The 19,743-nt window shown below is 38.0% G+C and overlaps 1 protein-coding gene and 1 pseudogene across 2 annotated transcripts; both read left to right on the top strand.

Moving 5' to 3' along the window:
• Window positions 1-240: 240 nt before the first annotated feature.
• Window positions 241-4,604, top strand: LOC113689029 (WAT1-related protein At5g64700). 2 transcript variants are annotated; one of them, XM_027206866.2, is made up of 7 exons: window positions 241-831; window positions 1,152-1,214; window positions 3,008-3,124; window positions 3,347-3,581; window positions 3,701-3,859; window positions 3,977-4,128; window positions 4,211-4,604. In XM_027206866.2, exons 1-7 carry the CDS (start codon window positions 641-643, stop codon window positions 4,446-4,448), a joined length of 1,155 nt encoding a protein of 384 aa, XP_027062667.1. In that variant the 5' UTR covers window positions 241-640; the 3' UTR covers window positions 4,449-4,604. The 2 variants fall into 2 exon arrangements, with proteins under 2 accessions (XP_027062667.1, XP_071910166.1); XM_072054065.1 differs by lacking the exon at window positions 3,701-3,859.
• Window positions 4,605-12,075: 7,471 nt separating this feature from the next.
• Window positions 12,076-12,560, top strand: LOC140021386 (chlorophyll a-b binding protein 13, chloroplastic-like; annotated as a pseudogene).
• The last annotated feature ends 7,183 nt before the right edge of the window (window positions 12,561-19,743 follow it).

Here is a 19,743-nt window from a genome sequence, read left to right as displayed (position 1 = left end):
GAGGAACTTGGTACAGCTAGCTAAAAGTTCTCTGAACTTTGTTTTCTTGGAAGTCTAAGCTGAGGAAACAATTTATATTTAGGCTTGCAAAGAGGAGTAACTACTAAATGGACAAAAGAATGTTAGATTGGACACGTAAATACTGACACTAGTCCTAGACTCCTAGCAAACTCAGAAGCCAAAATGTTCACACACACACACATATATATGTTTTGCCTTCCTCCTATTCAACAAGCCAAGAAAAGACTCGAAAGAGTAGGCATAAAAATGATCACCCATTCCCAATTGGCTTTAAAGAGTTTGTTCCCTTAGCTATTTCCCAATAATCTCTTACTAGTATTTACCTACTACTAGTACTTCTTCAGCGTGTAGCTTCCCAACATCCTAAACATATGAATCGCCAGTTTTGCAGCATGGTCGAGGAGGAGCAATAGAACTGATCAAGAAAGCCAAGAAACCATGCATAATTAATTGCTGCTCTCTTTTTCAGATCAGATTTCCGGGGTGTGATGATGGCGTTGTACGTGTAACAGAAACAGCTAGCGTTCCTGTATTAACTGATCGATCTCTGAATTTAGAGAGAACGAGAGTTGCAGAAACTGCATTGAAAGAAAGAAACAAAGACATTTAGTGGGGAAGGATGGCGGTGAAGAAATGGATTCAGGGAGGAAGACTTGCTGCCGGCATGCTCACGATACAAGCAATCGCCACAGGGTTGCAGCTTCTGTCAAGACTGATACTGAACCAAGGCTCTTTCATTTTCGCTTACATGTTCTATCGGCATGTCGTGGGTGCTATTTGTGTTGCTCCTTTTGCTCTTTTCTGGGAAAGGTCGTAAACTAGTACTACCTCCGTCCCATTTTATCAATCTTGACAACAATTTTAGCTTGTTTTTGAAAATTGAAGAGTTGAAGTCGGGAGTGGGAGGAGAGCTAGCAGGGGAGTTAACAGTATATAACCAACGTTATATGATTCTTGATTGATTCTTGTTAATTCCCTTGCTAGCTCTTCTCCCACTCCCGACTTCACCTCTTCAGTTTTCTTTCTAGCTCCTTAATAACGTTGGTTTTATTGTTGTTCAAAATCCCTGATTTTGTTAATCATGCTGTTCTGTGACATGAAATGATGCTCGTAATTGGACCACAATGCAGAGGCAATGGAAAGAAGCTGAGCTGGTTGATTTTCTTCTGGCTATTTGTGGTTGCACTAACCGGGTATGCATCCCTACTCTTGTAGTACATTTCGTAATTAATCATGTGTTTCCTTTCAATAGCAACTAACAAGAGCAATAGTCTATACAAATGGACAAATTACTTGAGGAAACTGTGAGCTTCAGCTGCCCTTATTGTAAACTAACTTATTCAAGAATATGACCATATAAATTAGTAGAAGCCTGAAAAGGAGAACCTACAAATAGTATTGATGACTAACCTTTTGAAAAGCAGGGTAATTTGTCCAAGTTATAAATAACATTGTTAAGTTAGGTTGGCCTGTCAGAGTATGTGTCAGCATTCGATTATAGAAGATTAAACCTAGTGAGATTATAACTTGCATTTTTAACGCTAAAATTAACAAACAAAATTTACCCTATTTCCTTCTTTTTTTCTGCTGAGGATTAAAAGTATTTCCTGGATTCACTAGCTATATTCTTTCTTACTAGTTATTTTGTTACGTCCCGAAAATGTTAAAATCTAGTTCTCTAGATTGAGTGATAATTTTACACTCACAAGATAAGACCACTGCCAAAATGGCAAATTCCTAATCAATGAGACACTTTTGATGGCAAGATTAATATCAGTTACCCATAATTAATTCACAATGGCTTTGAGGATTAAATTATTATTTAAAAGCACCACAAAATCCAAGAAAAAAAAAGAAGCAATTCTCATACCAGTCGAGATAGCTAATCTATCAGTATTTGATTGGTATACAAAAGTAAATTCGTATACAATCTACTCCACTAGTCCAACGGAACTTGTATAGGGGCCAAAGGTGAGCCTACTATTATATCAGGTGAAATTTGAATTTTCAACATGGTGCATAGGAGAGCTTTAAGAATCTCTTCATGACCATTGGACCAAAGTTCAATAGTTACAAAAGTTAATTGGTAAAACGGTCAATGGAATTATAATTTGCCTTTCGTGCTTCCGTGGAGATTAAAAATCCCGGCCTGCTAGTTGTACTACAATGTACTAGTGCAGGAGTTAATTAGTTGCAACAATTCTTATTAGAAATTATTATAGCGACAGTGCAATCCTGGTCTCTTTTTCATGGGAAATGAAATGTAGTTCTAATAGTAAAACCACTACAAAAAAAAATGCTAAATAAGTGGTACCACTTTTTGGTTCACACTTCACAATATCAGGATGGGATAAGGATAAATGTGAAACGGAACCAAAATTAGAATTTTATGGGAATCCAAGGAAAAGATTTTTGTTCTTTACATTTCTTTCTTTAATCTGCCTCTTCTTCTTCTTCTTCATTTTTTAAATAGATCCTAACTCCAATTTTAGAAACCTTCTTACTCTGACTATTTTCAAGTTTGCAAAGCCTTGAGCAGGAAATAGATGCACGCAGTCTATTATTTCTAGATTTTGGTCATTTGCTAATTTTGTTGACATTCGACTGGTGGCTTAATTACCCTACAAATGTTAAGGCGAGATCATGGTACCATAATTGGTGGCAAAGATATTAAGATTCAGCACATACCCATTATTAGGATTTTTTTCCTTTGCCCTTTCTCACCAATACGCAGTACCTATCTTAGGACTTAATCTTACGTTTACATTTGCACTAAATCAACTGGTGCATTGCACACGATCTTTTGGAGGTAAATTGTATCTTTGTTAGATTACTTTGTGAGAAATGTATGAATGCGTGTCACATAATTAAACTCAGGAATAAATGTCCCAAACATGCATGCTTTTTCGTATCATCATCTCCAAGGGCTATTTTTGTCCTTCGTTAATTGCTTCCTAAGAATGTACAACATGTCTACTTTGTTCAGGATAACCATGGCGATGGGACTCTTCTATTATGGCCTAGGGGATACCACAGCCACGTACGCAACAAACTTCCTCAACCTCATTCCCATAGTCACTTTTCTCCTCTCAACAATTCTGAGGTAGTCTAGGCAACCATCTTGTTTTCCATCTTTCTAGAGCATAAAGAACCATCTATTTTGATTTATGTCCCCCTCATTGTCATTTTTTATTTATATTAATAAAATTTGGATTGGCATCCAACCATGTTGAATGGGATTTGCCATCAAAAAAGAAAATGAAGAAAAAATGACCATCCATTTTGATTTTCCCCCATTTGCATGCTTTATATTGAATGGTTGTAGAATAGAAGAACTGCGGCTGCATACCAGAGCTGGTAAAATAAAGACTATGGCTGCAATATTATGCCTTGGTGGTGCACTGGTTATTGCTTTTTACAAGGGCAAGGCCTTCCACATCCCTCACCTTAACGTGGAGAAACATTCCATACTGAAAACCACTAAGCCTCGCAAGTGGACTCGGGGAACAATATTTCTAGTTTGCAGCTGCTTATCCTATAGTTTGTGGTTCATATCACAGGTAATCCACCTAACTACATGGTTTTAGAAAATGTTATGTTATAAACTATTATAAGGATTAGTAGATTAGTAATAAGATTTATAATCTGTGATGACATGATTTTGTTGGATTTCTGTTAGGTTAAGTTATTCCAACTATTCCCCTACAAGTTCTGGTCAACATTCTATACTTGCATCATAGCATCAGTGCAACAAGTAGTTATTGGATTGTGCATAGATAGATCCAAAGCAGCTTGGCATTTAGGATGGAATTTAGAGTTAGTTACCATCTTTTACTCGGTAAGAGTCTAATCAAATCTTTTATTCCAACATTTTCTAGGCTATGGACTTGAAAATTATAAATATACTTACTAGTATAAGATATTAACTAATTAAGTGTCGTAATTGTCATAACAGGGATCGTTGGCCACATCTGCATCATTTTGCTTGATTTCTTGGGCTATATCAAAACGAGGCCCAACTTATCCCTCTATGTTCAACCCCTTATCTCTTGTATTTGTGGCCATCGCGGAAGCGTTCTTCCTTGGGGAAGCAATCACCATTGGAAGGTAAACATCAGTTTATAAGTTAATTGGAGTATACATATGTTTCTTTTTCACAATTAATTGGAGATTATAATTATTGTTGTAGCTTGCTTGGTATGTTCCTTATCATTGTGGGCTTGTACTCTTTCCTTTGGGCAAAGAATAAGGAGACCAAAGCAATATTCAAGACTATACGTGCTAACGGTGAAGTAGAAAAAAGGTCAGTTGAATCTGCAGCTACTGTAGTGCCAGCACTATCTCCTCAGAACGACATAAATCATGGAGACAAAGAGCAACAGACGGACGCAGTTGTTCTAACCAGGGTTGAGGGCCTTGCTGGATAAATAAATATTATACCTCATTGACATTAAAAAGTACCTTACTTTTGCAAGGGAATTGTTTTTCCTTCATCTTGTTTCTTTTGAGAAAATCTTTTGAGTTGCAAGCGCTTAATTTCCTGATTGAAACTTGCAAATTGCTGTTTGACCATTTCCGTTTCATACTTTCTACTAATATAGTTTCTATACACATAACATATTTGCATGTGGTTATGTATTGATGATATATGAAATTGGTTTTCTAATAGGTACCCAATGGATATTTTTTAACATACTTTTATCAGACCCAACCTACTATGTGAACACATGCACTAACAATTATTACTGTCTATTGCATTTATACTCTCTCCTTAATTAAGTTTATTTTTTCAAAAATTTAACATCTAGTACACATCCTAACGAGTGCATAACAGATAGACCCTATGAAATTTTATGTTTTCATTTTTCAATTGGGTAATGTCTCAATTAACTTAACTTAATGGGTATGTCACTACATATCTAATTGAAATTAATGCGTGAATAAACAGTAGAATGGAGATACTCGTTCTGGTGCTAATGATTTTTATTTAAGCTTTTTCATCTCTATCTACGGTTAATTAAGTTGTTTATACTTATGAGAGCAAGAACTTTGTCGAAATTGGTCAAAAAGCCCACAACCTAGCCACCTTTTTTATATTCTCTTTTGTTTGATCAGTAGTAAAAGACGAGTTTGACCATATGTTTATTGTTAGGGATAATTTCAAAAACCTCCCTTGAGGTTTTAATTAATTTCACTGAACTTCCTTAAAGTTTTATAAATTACACTTACTCTCTTGATTTGACACTTTTAGTAACCAAATCTTAAAATAGGGTAAAAAAAAAAAGCTTAATGAAAATCCTAAAATGCCCTCATCTAATAAAGTTCAATTTATTCTTCTAAACAATTGTATAGTAATTTAGCACAATTACAAAGCAATAAATGTCAAGATTTTTATGCCTATATTTGTTGTTTGATAATTAGCTACAATAATAAATCTTATTAGGATAGGCTACTTTTAATAGTATGCTTTATTAGAGATAGAGATTCTTTTTAAGATAGAGAAGAAAGTGTCACAATATATATATATATATATATATATATATATATATATATATATATATATATATATAAAGTTTGTGGATTAATTAAGTGGTGGAACTACCATAGTTTAGTAGTGATTTTGGATAATTTATTTTTTTTAGTTATTGCTGATTTTTATGCCAAATGAATAAATAAACAAGAGCTGAAAAAGAATTAGTTGATATTCAAAGTTATTAAAAAATATTATTCCTTCCGTCCCACTTTGATAATCCTATTTTCCTTTTTCGTCTGTCCCAAATTGTAATCCACTTTTCAATTGAAGAATGTAGTTGTCTTTTAATTTCTCTAAAATACCCTTAGTTAATGTAAGTTGTTATTACTATAAACTACATTATTTAATATAGATTGTTAGTATTGAATATAACCTATCCCATTTAATGCATTTAGATTTTCCAAACATATTGATATATGAAAAGCCAACTTTATTTAATATAAGGGTATTTTAGAAAAATGGCAATCTAAATTTGTTTTTCTAACAAAGTTAACTACTTTTTTTTAAACTGTGTGAAAAAAAATTGGGACTATCAGAATGAGACAAAGGGAGTACTAGTTTGACATTTGATCATGATGGAAACTAGAAACTGAAAGTACTGTGATTTTACTGACAAAAAATAAAAGTAATGAATAAGAAGACGGCCACCTCAAAGAACATCAAGACCTATGCAAAAATTTAAAATACAGAAGTCCAACACTCTGAGAAAGAAAACAAATGTGTAGAGATGCTATCCAAAAGATAGAGACATGGTGGAGGAAGGCGTTTCAAACATTGCTGTCCATGCTACGAGAAACGGCAAAGCCTTGGTGAGCCTTACCTTTCTCTTTAATAAGTTGTTCCACTCTAAGCTTTTACTACTCGAGTTGTCATAGGCTTTATCCTTTTTAAAATTATGTATACACGTAGTGTTGCACCCCATTTTTATGAAAAAAATAACATTACAGGTTTATAAAAATGATTTTTGATTGATTAAATGAATTTTTGATTTGTTGAGAATAAACAAAGAAAAAGGGCCTAAAATGGGACTTAAAGTGTGACGATTTTGGCCCAAAAATAATAGTTTAAAAAGGGTTTTTAATAAAAAATAGGAGTCGCCACTTGGTATTGAGTTAAGGTGTACCAAGGCACCTAAAACCCTTTTTAAACGACTCCAACTCTTCGAAAATCAGAGAAAAAAGTTCGGGGGTCACGGTTGAAGAAAGGGAAGGCAAGAATAAATTCAAGGCACCCTTTCAACCTAGTCAAGGCTAGTTGCGTGATTTAGTCAAAAATTTTCTTATTTTAACCTAAAACTTATCACATTTGGATGTTACTATATGAATGCAAACCTATACCTAATGGCTATCGAAATGGTCAATATGTCTTTTCGAAACTTGATTGGTGCAAAACGCATTAATTACGACGCCCAAAAGTGATTCTTTGAAGAGATCATGAATATGCAACAATGAGACTTGAAAAAATAGAAAAATTATAATATATAGGTATACGTAACTTAAGGGAATGCATCATAAGGGATGCAGGGAACTAACACTCGTGACTTCAATTTTTCCTTTAATAGAGGGAATACGAGTGTGCTAAGGTTAGAGGCCATACTCGTCCATATCCCAAATTTAAAGGGTTAGTTCTCCTAATTTTTGGTCAAACAAATGATCTAACTTATTTCTAATTTTCCTAAATGAGATGCAAATCAAAATGTTATATTTCATACATAGGGATAAGGGATATTTATAGAGGAAATATCATGCAAAATGGTAAGGATCCTAAAAAGCAGAAAATATGCATGAAGTGTAGTGATTTGTCACACAAACATGATCTAACATATGGACGGCCCCTAAGGGTCTAGCGTTTGACTTACCCATGTTTATAAGTTCTCACTAGTGTTGGACTAGTGAGAAATCGGAAAAAAGGACCACAACTAGCGTTGGACTAGAGTGGTGACATCATGCATTTATTATAATCAAATAAATCATATAAAACATAATAAAAGTAAATAAACACATAAATCACATATAGCACATAACACATAAGTATGATATTTAGATGCAAAGATTCTAAGAAAGTGAGTAAACACATAAGCACACAAGCATGCAAACATATAAATAAAAGCGAATAAAGAGTTAACTATTACATTTGGGGGCCTTGACTACAATCTAAAAGGGGAAAGAATGAAATGAAATAAAATAATAGCCTAACTATTACAATTTGCCATTTAATCGCCTTTCAAATAATCAAAAATTAAATTAAAATAAATATACAAAATTAAAACAAATAAAACAAATAAATAAATAAATGAAACAAAATTAAAACATGCAATTACACACATAAAATCACATAGGAGCACACAGGATCAAGTAAAAGTAAAATAAAGAGTAGAGTATACCTCTCTTAAATTGGTGACCTAATGAAATGAAGTTTCTCTCTTTCTACCTTCCAACACAAAAAAAAAAATGATTAAGGTACCACTTTAATTAATAAATAATCATAAGATGGAAATAAACATGAAATTGAACAATTAAAGCGTTCAAATGAAAGTAAACAACCTATATTCAAGAATCTAAAAAAAAAAAAAGCAAGGGCCAAATTGAAACAATTATAAAAGTTTTAGGGGTCAAATTATTATTATTACAAATATTAGGGGTCCAAATTAAAATAAAATTAAGGATTCAAAACAAGGCCTACCACACCCAAATTCACAAAAGTAAATCAAATACCCATGAAAATATCACCCAAATCCTTAAATCTTTGATAAAACCCAAATAAAAAATTATCAATCTATACAAAAATATTAAACCTTGAATTTCATCCTAAAACTCATAAATAATCTATCCAAAAATCACATTAAATCATACCAAAGAAAATTAACATTTTAAAGGGACAATATTGATTGATTTTTCCAATTTTTTGGGCCAAATCAGAATTATTTAAAAATATAGGGGTCAAAATGCAATTTTGGAAAGTATTTCATGCAAAGCTTCGAACAAGCTTGCTGCAACTAAAACTTTCTGCAACCTCTGATGGTTTTAGGACTTCAGCAATCTCACGCGACAAAGTTTAACAACAATTTCAAACCAGAAACTAATCTCAAGTTCCATAAGCTTATTCTACATTCAAGGGAACGGAAAACTAGAATGGAAAAAGTTTACAAACTCCAGGTTCATCCAAAAAGATTTCCACCAGGTTTCTGGGTTTGCTTTATCCAAGTACAGACCAAACGAAATGAATTCCAAGCCAGATTATGCAACTGATGCTCTTTATTTCTAAAACTTAACGCCCAAGATACACAAAACTGGAAAAAGGGAAACAACGACAAGAGAATTATCAAAAAACAAACATGATAAAGCCATGGAATAAGCTCACCAAACCAGCGGCAAAAAAAGGAAATTTGACAGTTCACGCATGATAGGCTCTGATTTTTGCAAAAAATGTGTTAAATCAACACAAATAAGGGGGTAACATTACCTGATAATGATTTTGTGGTCAGTTGAACGTGAGATATGCCCAGAAACGCACGCTGATTCCAGAAACGAAGTTGAGAAATTCGTCGCAGAAAACTTCAGCAATGATGAACCCGATATTTTGGGTCCCGAATTGGCTTACTTAGAGTTGTTTTCTCACAGTAATTTGTGAACAAAATTTCTTCTATTGTCTCCCAGGAGTGTGTAGAAACCAAATGATCCCACAAAAAACTAAAATCGAAGGCAAAATCTGGCCCTGAAACAGGCTAGTTCGTCAGCCTGATGAAGAAAATTTTTCGGCAAGTTTTCTTCTTTTTTTGTACTCGATCTTCCCCCCTCCTTTTCCTCTCTTTTTCTTGTCCTAAGCCCTCTGTTCTTCCCCAGATTCTTCTTTTCCTGGTTTCTTTCTTTTCTCTTTCTTTTTCTCCTCCTCTCCCTTGTTTGTTCTTCCCCGAAACCCTCTTTTCTCCCTTTTTTTTGTTTCTTGCTCTCCACAGTCTCCTCCTTCCTCTCTCACTCTCCTCAGATGCTCTCTTCCTATCCCTTCCAACCGTCTTGCATGTTTCTCCTTTTTTCTTGCTTTTTCCCCGCAACTAGATTGCAAAAAGAAGGTGGTAGAGTTTCACATTCCTGGGGAGGCGACCCTGAGGTTAGATATAAGGGGAAGGTTAGCCTCATCCGCCCTAATTTCGGGCATTCGGGCTAGATAACTGCTAAATAGAGGGACGCAAGGATTCTTAGCCTTCCTAATCAACAATCCCACGGATAAGTTGAAGGTGGATGACGTGCTTATAGTAAGGGAATATCCGGACGTGTTTCCTGATGAGTTGGTATCCTTGCCTCCAGAGAGAGAGATAGAATTCAAGATCGATTTGCTATCGGGAACCTCGCCTATCTCAAAAATCCCGTATCGAATGGCCTCTACGGAGCTTAAGGGGCTAAAACTGCAATTACACGATCTTTTGGAGTGGGGGTTCATTCATGAGAGTGGGTCTCCGTGGGGAGCCCCTGTACTGTTTGTGAAGAAAAAGGATGGCAGTTTGAGGATGTGTATCGATTATTGGGGCCTGAATAATATTACGGTTAAAACTAAGTATCCACTGCCCCACATAGATGAATTGTTCGACCAATTGCAAGGAGCAGTGGTCTTCTCGAAACTAGACCTCTGCCAAGGGTATTATCAGTTGCTAATCAGGAAGGAGGATATTCCGAAAACCGCTTTCAATTCGAGATATGGACATTACAAGTTCGCAGTTATGCCCTTTGGATTAACCAATGCTCCTGCCGCGTTTATGAACTTAATGCATAGGGTTTTTAAACCCTACTTGGATCGATTTGTCGTGGTCTTCATCGACGACATTTTGGTTTATTCCAAGACGCAGGAGGAGCACAAACAACACTTGAGGATCGTTTTACAAACCCTAAGAGACCATCAACTGTACGCCAAGTTCAGCAAGTGCGAATTTTGGCTGGAGAAAATTTCTTTTCTAGGGCACGTAATTTCTCAAGAGGGTATCTCAGTTGACCCGGCGAAAGTAGAGGCCGTGACTAATTGGAAGAGGCCAGAAAACCCCACCGAGGTTAGTAGCTTTCTAGGTTTAGCGGGATATTACCGGCGTTTCATTAAAGATTTTTCTAAGTTGGCCGGTCCTTTAACCGACTTGACGAAGAAGCATGGTCGGTTTGTGTGGGATGCCAAATGTGACGCAAGCTTTCAGGAGTTAAAGAAAAGGTTGACTATGGCGCCAGTGTTAGTCTTGCCTAACGGAGTTGATGGGTTTGCCGTTTATACTGATGCGTCACGAGAAGGCTTAGGGTGTGTACTGATGCAGAATCGAAATGTGATATCTTTTGCCTCTAGGAAGTTAAAACCCCACAAGCAAAACTACCCAACCCATGATCTGGAATTAGCCGCGGTTGTTTTCGCTCTGAAGAAATGGAGGCACTACCTATATGGGGTAACGTTCGAGGTGTATTCCGACCATAAAAGCCTTAGGTATCTTTTCTCGCGAAAGGAATTGAATATGAGGTAGCGGCGATGGATGGAGTTTCTGGAAGATTCCGACTGTACCATCAGCTACCACCCGGGGAAGGCGAACGTAGTGGCCGATGCCTTAAGTTGCAAGGCTCAGGTAGCAGGGCTAATGATCAAAGAGTGGGATTTGTTAGAGGCCATTTGCGAGTGGAAACCCTGCTTTGGGAGTCATAAGGTGGTTTTCGGTAACATTAAGGTAACTTCGACTCGATTGGAGCGGATTAAAGAAGCTCAAAAGGATGATACAATGGTGCGGAAATAGGGAGAGAAGGTGGAAAAAAAGGAAATAACTGATTTCAACTTTAGTCCTGAGGGTATTTTAAAATACTGGGACCGAATAGTGGTGCCGAAGAATGAAGCGTTGAAAACGGAGATTTTAGAGGAGGCCCATCGGTCCAAGTATACGATCCATCCAGGTAGTAGCAAGATGTACCAAGACCTCAAAGGAGCCTATTGGTGGGACAATATGAAGAAGGAAATCGCTTTTAGAGCTGTTAATCGAACCGGGTAGCTCGCGAGCCGAGCTCGACCCGGCTCGATAAGAGCTCGACTCGGCTCGTTTACAGAGAGAAACGAGCCGAGCTCGAGCTCTACTCAATACTCGTTTATTAAACAAGCCGAGCACAGCTCGGCTCGTTGAAGCTCGTGAGGCTCGAAGGGTAGGGGTATTGTCGTCATTTCATCGTATATGTGATACTAAACCTAAGTCATCTCCCGTCTGTACTCTGTAGCCCTAATTTTTCTTTCCTCTTTTACTCTAACCTTTTCCCGCATAGCAGCCATGAGCCGTCACCCTCCATTCTCAGTCACACACCGCACGCCGCACACACCCTCCATTCTCACCGCCAGGCGCCATCCCTAACCTCCCCTGATTCCTCTTTCTGTCAACTCTTTTCCAGTTCCACACCCGCAGCCGCACCCTCCATTCTCACCACCGTCACCGACTCACCATACGGAGCAGCCGCACCCTCCTTCTCGTGACTCCATGAGCAGCACCATACGGAGCCACCTCGGTAGAGCCAGGGGCTATGCACGGAGCACTGGGATGCATCACCCCAGAAGTCCTTGAGAAATATCTTAAAGTGGACTTTAAGGAGCCAGTGTGGTTCAAAGCCGGAGCACAGATCTTCTCAGAAGGTGGGCTTGACTACTTGGGAAACCCCAACCTTGTCCATGCTTAGAGCATTCTGGCAGTGCTCGGCTTCCAAGTTGTTCTCATGGGTCTTGTTGAAGGATATAGAATCAATGGTCTTGAAGGCGTCGAAGAGGGCAATGATCTCTACGGTGGCCACTACTTTGATTCTCTTGGTCTAGCCGATGACCCTGTTACCTTTGCTGAGCTTAAGGTGAAGGAAATCAAGAATGGAAGGCTTGCAATGTTCTCCATGTTCGGCTTCTTTGTCCAAGCTATTGTCACTGGCAAAGGCCCTCTTGAAAATCTCTTGGACCATCTTGACAACCCAGTTGCTAACAATGCCTGGTCTATGCCACCAAGTTTGTCCCCGGATCGTAAAGTTTTCTTGCTTTGTCTGGACTAAAATTTGTGAATGGAAACTTTTTTATTAATTTATATTTATTTTGCCCAAGTATATAAAGCAATTGAGCTCATGTACCGTCACGGATCCGCGATAGATAATCTGTTTTGGACATTTTGGTCACTGATGTGTTGTGGAAATGTTGAATTGGAGATGATAAATCAGGGAAAGTTTATCTTCTTTTGTTAGGCTAAATACGAGTGTGGCAGGACCTGATGTGGTGTCTCCCGTAAACGAGCTCGAGCTCGAGCTTCGAGCTCGATGAGCTCGCTCGATCTCAAACTCGAGTTCGAGCCCGAGCTCGAATTTTCTACCAATATATCGAGTCGATCTCGAGCGCCTTGTGAAGCTCGAATTACTAATCGAGCGAGCTCGAGCTAGCTCGATTAGAGGTTCGAGTCGAGCTCGATTGTCCTATGCTCGAGCTCGACTCGGCTCGTTTAACAGCTCTAATCGCTTTATATGTGCAAAAATGTCTCGTTCGCCAACAGGTTAAGGCAGAGCATCAAAAACCATCGGGCTTGTTACAACCCCTTGAGATACCCGAGTGGAAGTGGGAAAACATCACAATGGACGTCGTTTCGAGTTTGCCGCGAACGCAACGAGGACACGATGCCGTTTGGGTGATCGTCGATCGATTAACCAAGTCAGCCCATTTCTTGACGGTAAACATGAACTATTCCATGGACAAGTTGGCTCAGATGTACATGGACGAGATCGTAAGGCTACACGGCGTTCCTATCAGCATCGTCTCCGATAGAGATCCCCGTTTCATATCTAGGTTCTGGCAAAAATTCCAAGAAACCCTGGGAACTAAACTCAACTTGAGCACGACCTATTACCCTCAGACGGATGGACAATCGAAGCGAACAATCCAAACTCTCGAGGACATGTTACGGACCTGCATTCTGGATTTTGAAGGTAACTGGGGTCAACACATGACCTTAGTAGAGTTTGCGTACAATAATAACTACCATTCGTCGATTCAAATGGCTCCATATGAGGCACTATATGGACGAAAATGCCGGTCACCGATCTACTAGGACGAAGTTAGCGAGAGGAAGGCACTGGATCCAGCAACTATTCCATGGATGGAAGAAACTCGAGAAAAGGTTAAATTGATACGGCAACGACTCCAAACCGCTCAAAGCCGACAAAAGAGCTACGCGGATAATCGAAAAAAAGATTTGGAGTTCGAAGTTGGAGACCATGTGTTTCTTAGAGTCACACCGTTGCGGAGTGTCACGGCAGGTAGAGGAAAGAAATTGGAACCGAGGTTCGTCGGACCTTACAAGATCCTGCAGAGAATAGGTGCGGTAGCATATAGGCTAGAACTGCCGCCAAGTCTCTCTAGAATTCACGATGTCTTCCACGTCTCAATGCTTAAGAAGTACTATCCCGATCCATCCCATATCTTACAGCCAGAGGAAATCGAAATAGATGAATCACTCGCTTACGAAGAGAAACTTGTACAATTTCTTGACCGGAAAGTTAAAGAACTGAGAAACAAACAGATTCCGTTGGTTAAGATTCTGTGGAGAAACCATGGGGTAGAGAAAGCTACCTGGGAGGTGGAAGAAGAGATGCAAAAGAAATACCCTAAACTTTTCGTGAGTCAAGGTGAGAAATTTCGAGGGCGAAATTCTTTTAAGGGGGAGAGAGTGTGAGACCCCGTATATCTTCTCATTTTCTAGGTTTTATTCTATTTAATTGCATGCTATTCTGCATTTTCTTTATTAGGAAAATTTTTCAGATACTTTTTATGAGTAAATATAGTTTTTAGATGATTTTTCTAGTATCGGTTAGTTTTTGAGAAATTAAGAGCGTATACCGGACGTGGGACCCGCTAGTGCGGAAAGTTCGGAAAAATTCGGCCAGTTAGGTCAAGTTTTGGATACAGGGTTTATTTTAGCAGGTGTTAAGAGATAACTAGAGGTTACTAAATGGATTAGGGTGAGAGGGACAAAAGGATAGCCATGCATTAATGGTGGTGACAAGTGTCACTTGGAGAGTAATTCTTACATTTTGACCACTATTCACCATTTTACCAAATAAACCCAAAAATTGACCAAAAAAATCTCTTCATTTCAAGCTTCTCTTGGCCGAACCTTGCTAAGGAGGAAAGGGAAAAACTCTTCAACTTTCTTCATCTCAAACCTTGCTCAATCCAACAAACTAACCAATTAAACTTGAAAGTTCTCCATAAAAATCCTTCTCTTAGTAGTTGTGAGGTGATTAGTGAAGTGGGTTGGAAGATTAAGGTGCTAAATTGCTCCCTTTCTTTGGTTGTTAAGGTGAGTAGCTAAGGGACCTCTCTTTCTTCTCAATAATGCTTAATTAGTGACTTATTTGAGATGAAATGATGATATTAGGTGTTGTTTCATGATTTTTGGTAGAAATTGGTGAAGTTTTATATTCATTCATGATTTTCTGTTTTCATATGATTAATATTGTGTGGCCATGGATGATGGTTGGAAATGGTTTAGAATGAAGCCTTTGGGTGTAAATTGTGGCTATTTGCGGAAAATTTTCGCTTTGAAAGGAAATTTCGGAAATTAGGGTTGCAATTGAACCCATTCTTCCCGGTACTGTTTCCCCTAGTTAGAGGCTGAATTAGCCTTGGATTAAAACATGAAAGTTTTAGGGAATGATATTTTATAGATGCCTGAAAAATTTCAGGCTAATCGGAGTAACGTAGCCTATGAAAAGACTGAAATACCCCTGCTGCCCTGTTTCTGTCCGAACCTGGTAATCAGCTTTGGTAATTGGTTAGTTTGACCAGGAATACTACTGATTTGGTTGTTGATGTCTTCTTAAGAAATATAGCCTGGTATCTTAGCTTTCGGATGGCTTTAGAATCACTTGAATTGGACTTTGGTAGCCTGAATTATGGTTATTTAACCAGAATGCAGTTCGTTAACCTGTTTATACGGTTCTGGTTTGGTACATTGAACTTTTGACCTAGTTTCACTACAAACTGGACTGAGTGGCCTTCTTCAACATTGTAGCCCTTTCTGTTAGCTTCTAAATGGTGTATATTGTACATCTATCCGATGATCGTAGTGCCGGTTGTGTCCAATACGCTTAATGACATCAAAACTGTTTTTAGGTCTTAGAGCTTAACTTTCATTTCCGGACTTTCCCTAACTTACTTTAGTACTCATACGTTCTAATAGAGCCTTATTTTTGGTAGTATGTGGAATTGGTTTATGACTTGTAATCAAGTCATATTGTGCTTGTTTGAACCTTTTAGGGCGTGACGGTGATTCAAGACGCTCTTTGGGCGGAAGTGCATGAAATTTCACTTGCTTGCTTGGTGAGTGTACTACTTACTTGCTTGTTACTATGTGGCTTTGTTACATTTGAACTTGATATCTTGAATGTTTATTTGCACCATTGAAACTGGTTAAAGTGAGGGTGTACTTGATCGCCCTCACCCCTTTTGTATTATATATGACTGTCTACTGTGGTACTTGAATGGTACATGAAATACTGGATTTGGTGTCGTTTGGACGAGTATCCAACGGCCATTACTGTCACTACTGAGCTCAACCCCATTGGTAGTCGATTGAATCGAACCAGCGAGGGCTTGGTCGTGAAAATTAACGAGCCATGGGGACTGTTATATGGAATCGTGTAGTATGAGACTTCTGATTCCGGTATACTCGAGTATTACCAAATTTATACTGTATGGAGTTCGGGCCCGGTAGGGGTATGTTGGGTGGAAGGAATGGAAATAAAGTGGAGCCTACGGTTGGTTACTTGTAAACATTGACGGAGGGTCAATGAAATCCGATCAAGAATACAAGCGAGGAAAGGGGCTCTTGAGAGCCGTCCGTATCCTTTTTTCAATTTTATTGATGTGTGCTCTTGTCTTACTTCCTCGTAGATAAATTGGAGTGAAAAGCTTTATGCTTATATGAACTTTGTTGCTTGAGTGATAGTATCTCACTGGGCGTAAGCTCACTCTATTCCTTTTGTTTTCCTCACAGGAATGTGAATACTTTTGGAATGGCTTTGATAGTTGGTTGACGAGTTGAACTAGTTGTAAATACATTTTGTATAGCTCCTCAACAAATGAAACCTTAAATGTATTTTGGATCCGTTCCCTCTTTTGGAATTTGAAAGAACTGAACATGTGTAAATTTGTTGGATGATTTTATGCGTTATTTTGGATTGTAAATGTTGAATTTCAAGTTGTCTATGCTTGGTTGTGAGTCGACTGGATTTTTTGACAGATTCGGATTCTGACGTGTCAGGCACTATTCCTGCCGGCTTCGATTTCCGTTTTTTTTATTTTGAGATTTTGATTTGTTTAAGCGCGCTTATATATTCCGAACCGTTTTAGACCGCATTAAACTGTCTCGTTAGTCCTGGCGAGAGCTGGACAGGCAGTCCGCTAGCCCCTTTGATTCGCCTTAGGGGAAGGTGGAGCTGTCACACATGGCCTCCACTTACTTTCTTTTTATTAATTTTTTGTTTTTCAAAACCAATTTAGGGTAAACACAAATGTTAATTCCTAATTGAGATTGCCTTACAAAAAATTCATTTTATTTGGAAGAAATTGAGTTTGAAAAGATTAAAAACAAATTTTTGTTGAGAGTTTTCTTTTTTTTTTTTTTCAGAAATTTAATGCAAAAATGTTCTAAAAAAGAGAAATGATGAATCTAATTTAATACAATAAATAAAATAAATACTAACTATCATTTTGCAAACTTAGTCAACTAAAATAAAATAAAAACAAGCATAAATAATAATAAAGCTAAAATTGAATTCAATAAAATTAAAATTTTGGTGTCTACACGTAGTTCAAGTTTTCGCGTGATTCACAAGGAATGCTTTGGTTGCTTTTGGCGGATTGCTTACTACTAGGTTGGATCGGACGTCAACTTGTGGAGGCACCATTTGTTACTATTGGACAATTTTTCCTTTTGTTTTCTTTGGCTCATAGGTATGCTATACTATGTTTTAGTAATCCTTCCTTGGTTGTTTAGTTAGGGAAGTGGATTCAATCTATATCAATTGGCCCTATTCCTAGGGCTAGTTCTTTCCAAAGTCCAAGGTAATTTCAAAGAGTGTAGGGCCAAAGGAAACATGGTAGAGAAATTCCTAATTCAAGTCTGAGAGGAATGGCAGCTACTAGAAGAGAGGGGATGCTACATCATTATCCTTGTCAGTTTTTCTACTTTGTAGTAGAGGACTGGGGACCGATGAAGAGGTAAGTGGGTTCTCCAAGGAACGGAACCTATCTCGTCGAAGCTATTACTGATCCATTGAGACTAAACATAGACCAAACTCACAAAGAGGGATATGGAAGAATGCGGCTTAGATTAAGGGGAGGTTTGAAAACGCTCGACCAACGAAAGAGGAAGGAAGCCCTCACAGATTGCATATACCTTTAGCAATCCCGTCACAATAGAAACAATGTTCATTGAGACCAGCCCACGATTGGGCCATGGATATACTTCGGTTAACCCCTATGGATAGGAGCTGTAGTTTGCTTCGCCTTATCTATTCAACTCTTTTTTTGAATGGATATTTGAAAGCCCAGATAGATGAGCAAGAAGTTTCAAACTTGAAGGCTTGTTTCATATGCACAACAACCTAGGCTATCTAGTTGTATTATAGCCCATGTAGTAACGTTCAAGGAGTAGTAATTGGTTAGTATAAATATGTGATATTTCATTCACAAGTGTGTTGACACGAGAAGGACAGTGAGCAGATGGATAATAGGTTCCAACACAAAAGCAGTAAAGTCTTTATATCTAATAATGGAAAAGATTAACTAAATGTAGCTATTTGTGCAAGTATTTTACAATTGAGAAGCAATTGTCTCTATTGCAGATCTTATATTAATCTACTATGGTGCTTGTTTTGCTCATGCTTTTCACAAAAACCTAGGCTAACGAAATTATTCACCCTCAAGGAACCAACTCCAACTTGAGACTTGAAGTTTTTTTCATAATCCTTAGGATACTCAGCTATGCATGTTGGCTTAGACTAGGGACTTCCTTTCTCACTACCTAACACCACACCACAAACGGGTTTTTTCAAAACTCCTTAGTAGTGCTATCGCTACTTGAAGTGAACAATAGACATTGAGGTTGGGGGGAGGAAAGGAAGGCAAAAAGAAGATTGGCCAACATTATTGAAAGAGCGTCTGACAATGTCGAAATAAAAGCTCTTCCCCGAGCTCAAAAAGTTGATTTTACTTCATTGAAAAACTAGGCTAAAAAAACATCATTCTAGAAGAGTTTTTCAAAAAGTGAGTAGAAAAAAACAATTCCCTTCTGGGGGTTTTCCAAAGGAGTAACCTAGGCAACAAAAAAGACTAGAGGAGCGACCAGTTGGTTCACCAAACCTTGGTAACGGATTGCCGCAAAATGTAGACAACATAGATTGATTGAAATGATGTAATTTAAGCTTCAATGCCAACATTAACGCCCTCTTTCTCGACGAATAAACAAAGGGTTCAAGCATGACTCTAATGCTTGACAAATGAAAGCAATGTTCCCTACTCAGGACTGGACGACTTGAGCACTGAATCCTATTTATATAATAGATTTTCCTTCTTGGGGAGAGGAAAGGGTAAATGAGAAGACGAAAGAAAGGATTCGGGAGGCATGGCTTTTCCCAAAAGATGAAAAGAGCTTAGCTATCTAGAAGCAATTCCAATACCTTTAAACCGTCAAGCAATAACACAAGGAGTGACTCCTCAACTTGGTCAGTGAGTGTACTGCCTCAGATCAATGACATAGAATAGAAAAAAATGCATATATTTATAATAGATCCCTGGTTCTCACTCTCACCGTCTAGATTCTGTCTTTTGATAGGCGATCCCTTTTCGGGATTTTGGTATAGAGGAGAGCAGCAAAGAAGATTCTTAGCCCCAAGACAAAGGGTGGGATCCACTTTTTGGGGAATATAAGTCGAAGTAATAACAAAAACATTTCTAGTGGAATATCTTTCACAATCCCTAGAGAGATAATTCACTAATTGACCAAGAGATAAGTAATTTGACTCATTCACATTCAGATCATGAATGTTTGGAATCCATCGGCCACAATGATCTGGAAGTCCAATGTGGAAGGACTCTTGCTCAATGGATCTAAGGTAGACTGGGAATAATAGATTGATAACTCCCAAGAGTTGGGGTGGGCA

Source organism: Coffea arabica, chromosome 1e (genome assembly GCF_036785885.1).
Source record: "Coffea arabica cultivar ET-39 chromosome 1e, Coffea Arabica ET-39 HiFi, whole genome shotgun sequence".
Lineage (NCBI taxonomy): Eukaryota > Viridiplantae > Streptophyta > Magnoliopsida > Gentianales > Rubiaceae > Coffea > Coffea arabica.
Note: the sequence above shows the minus strand (reverse complement) of the source record. Positions and strands in the feature narration are given on the sequence as shown.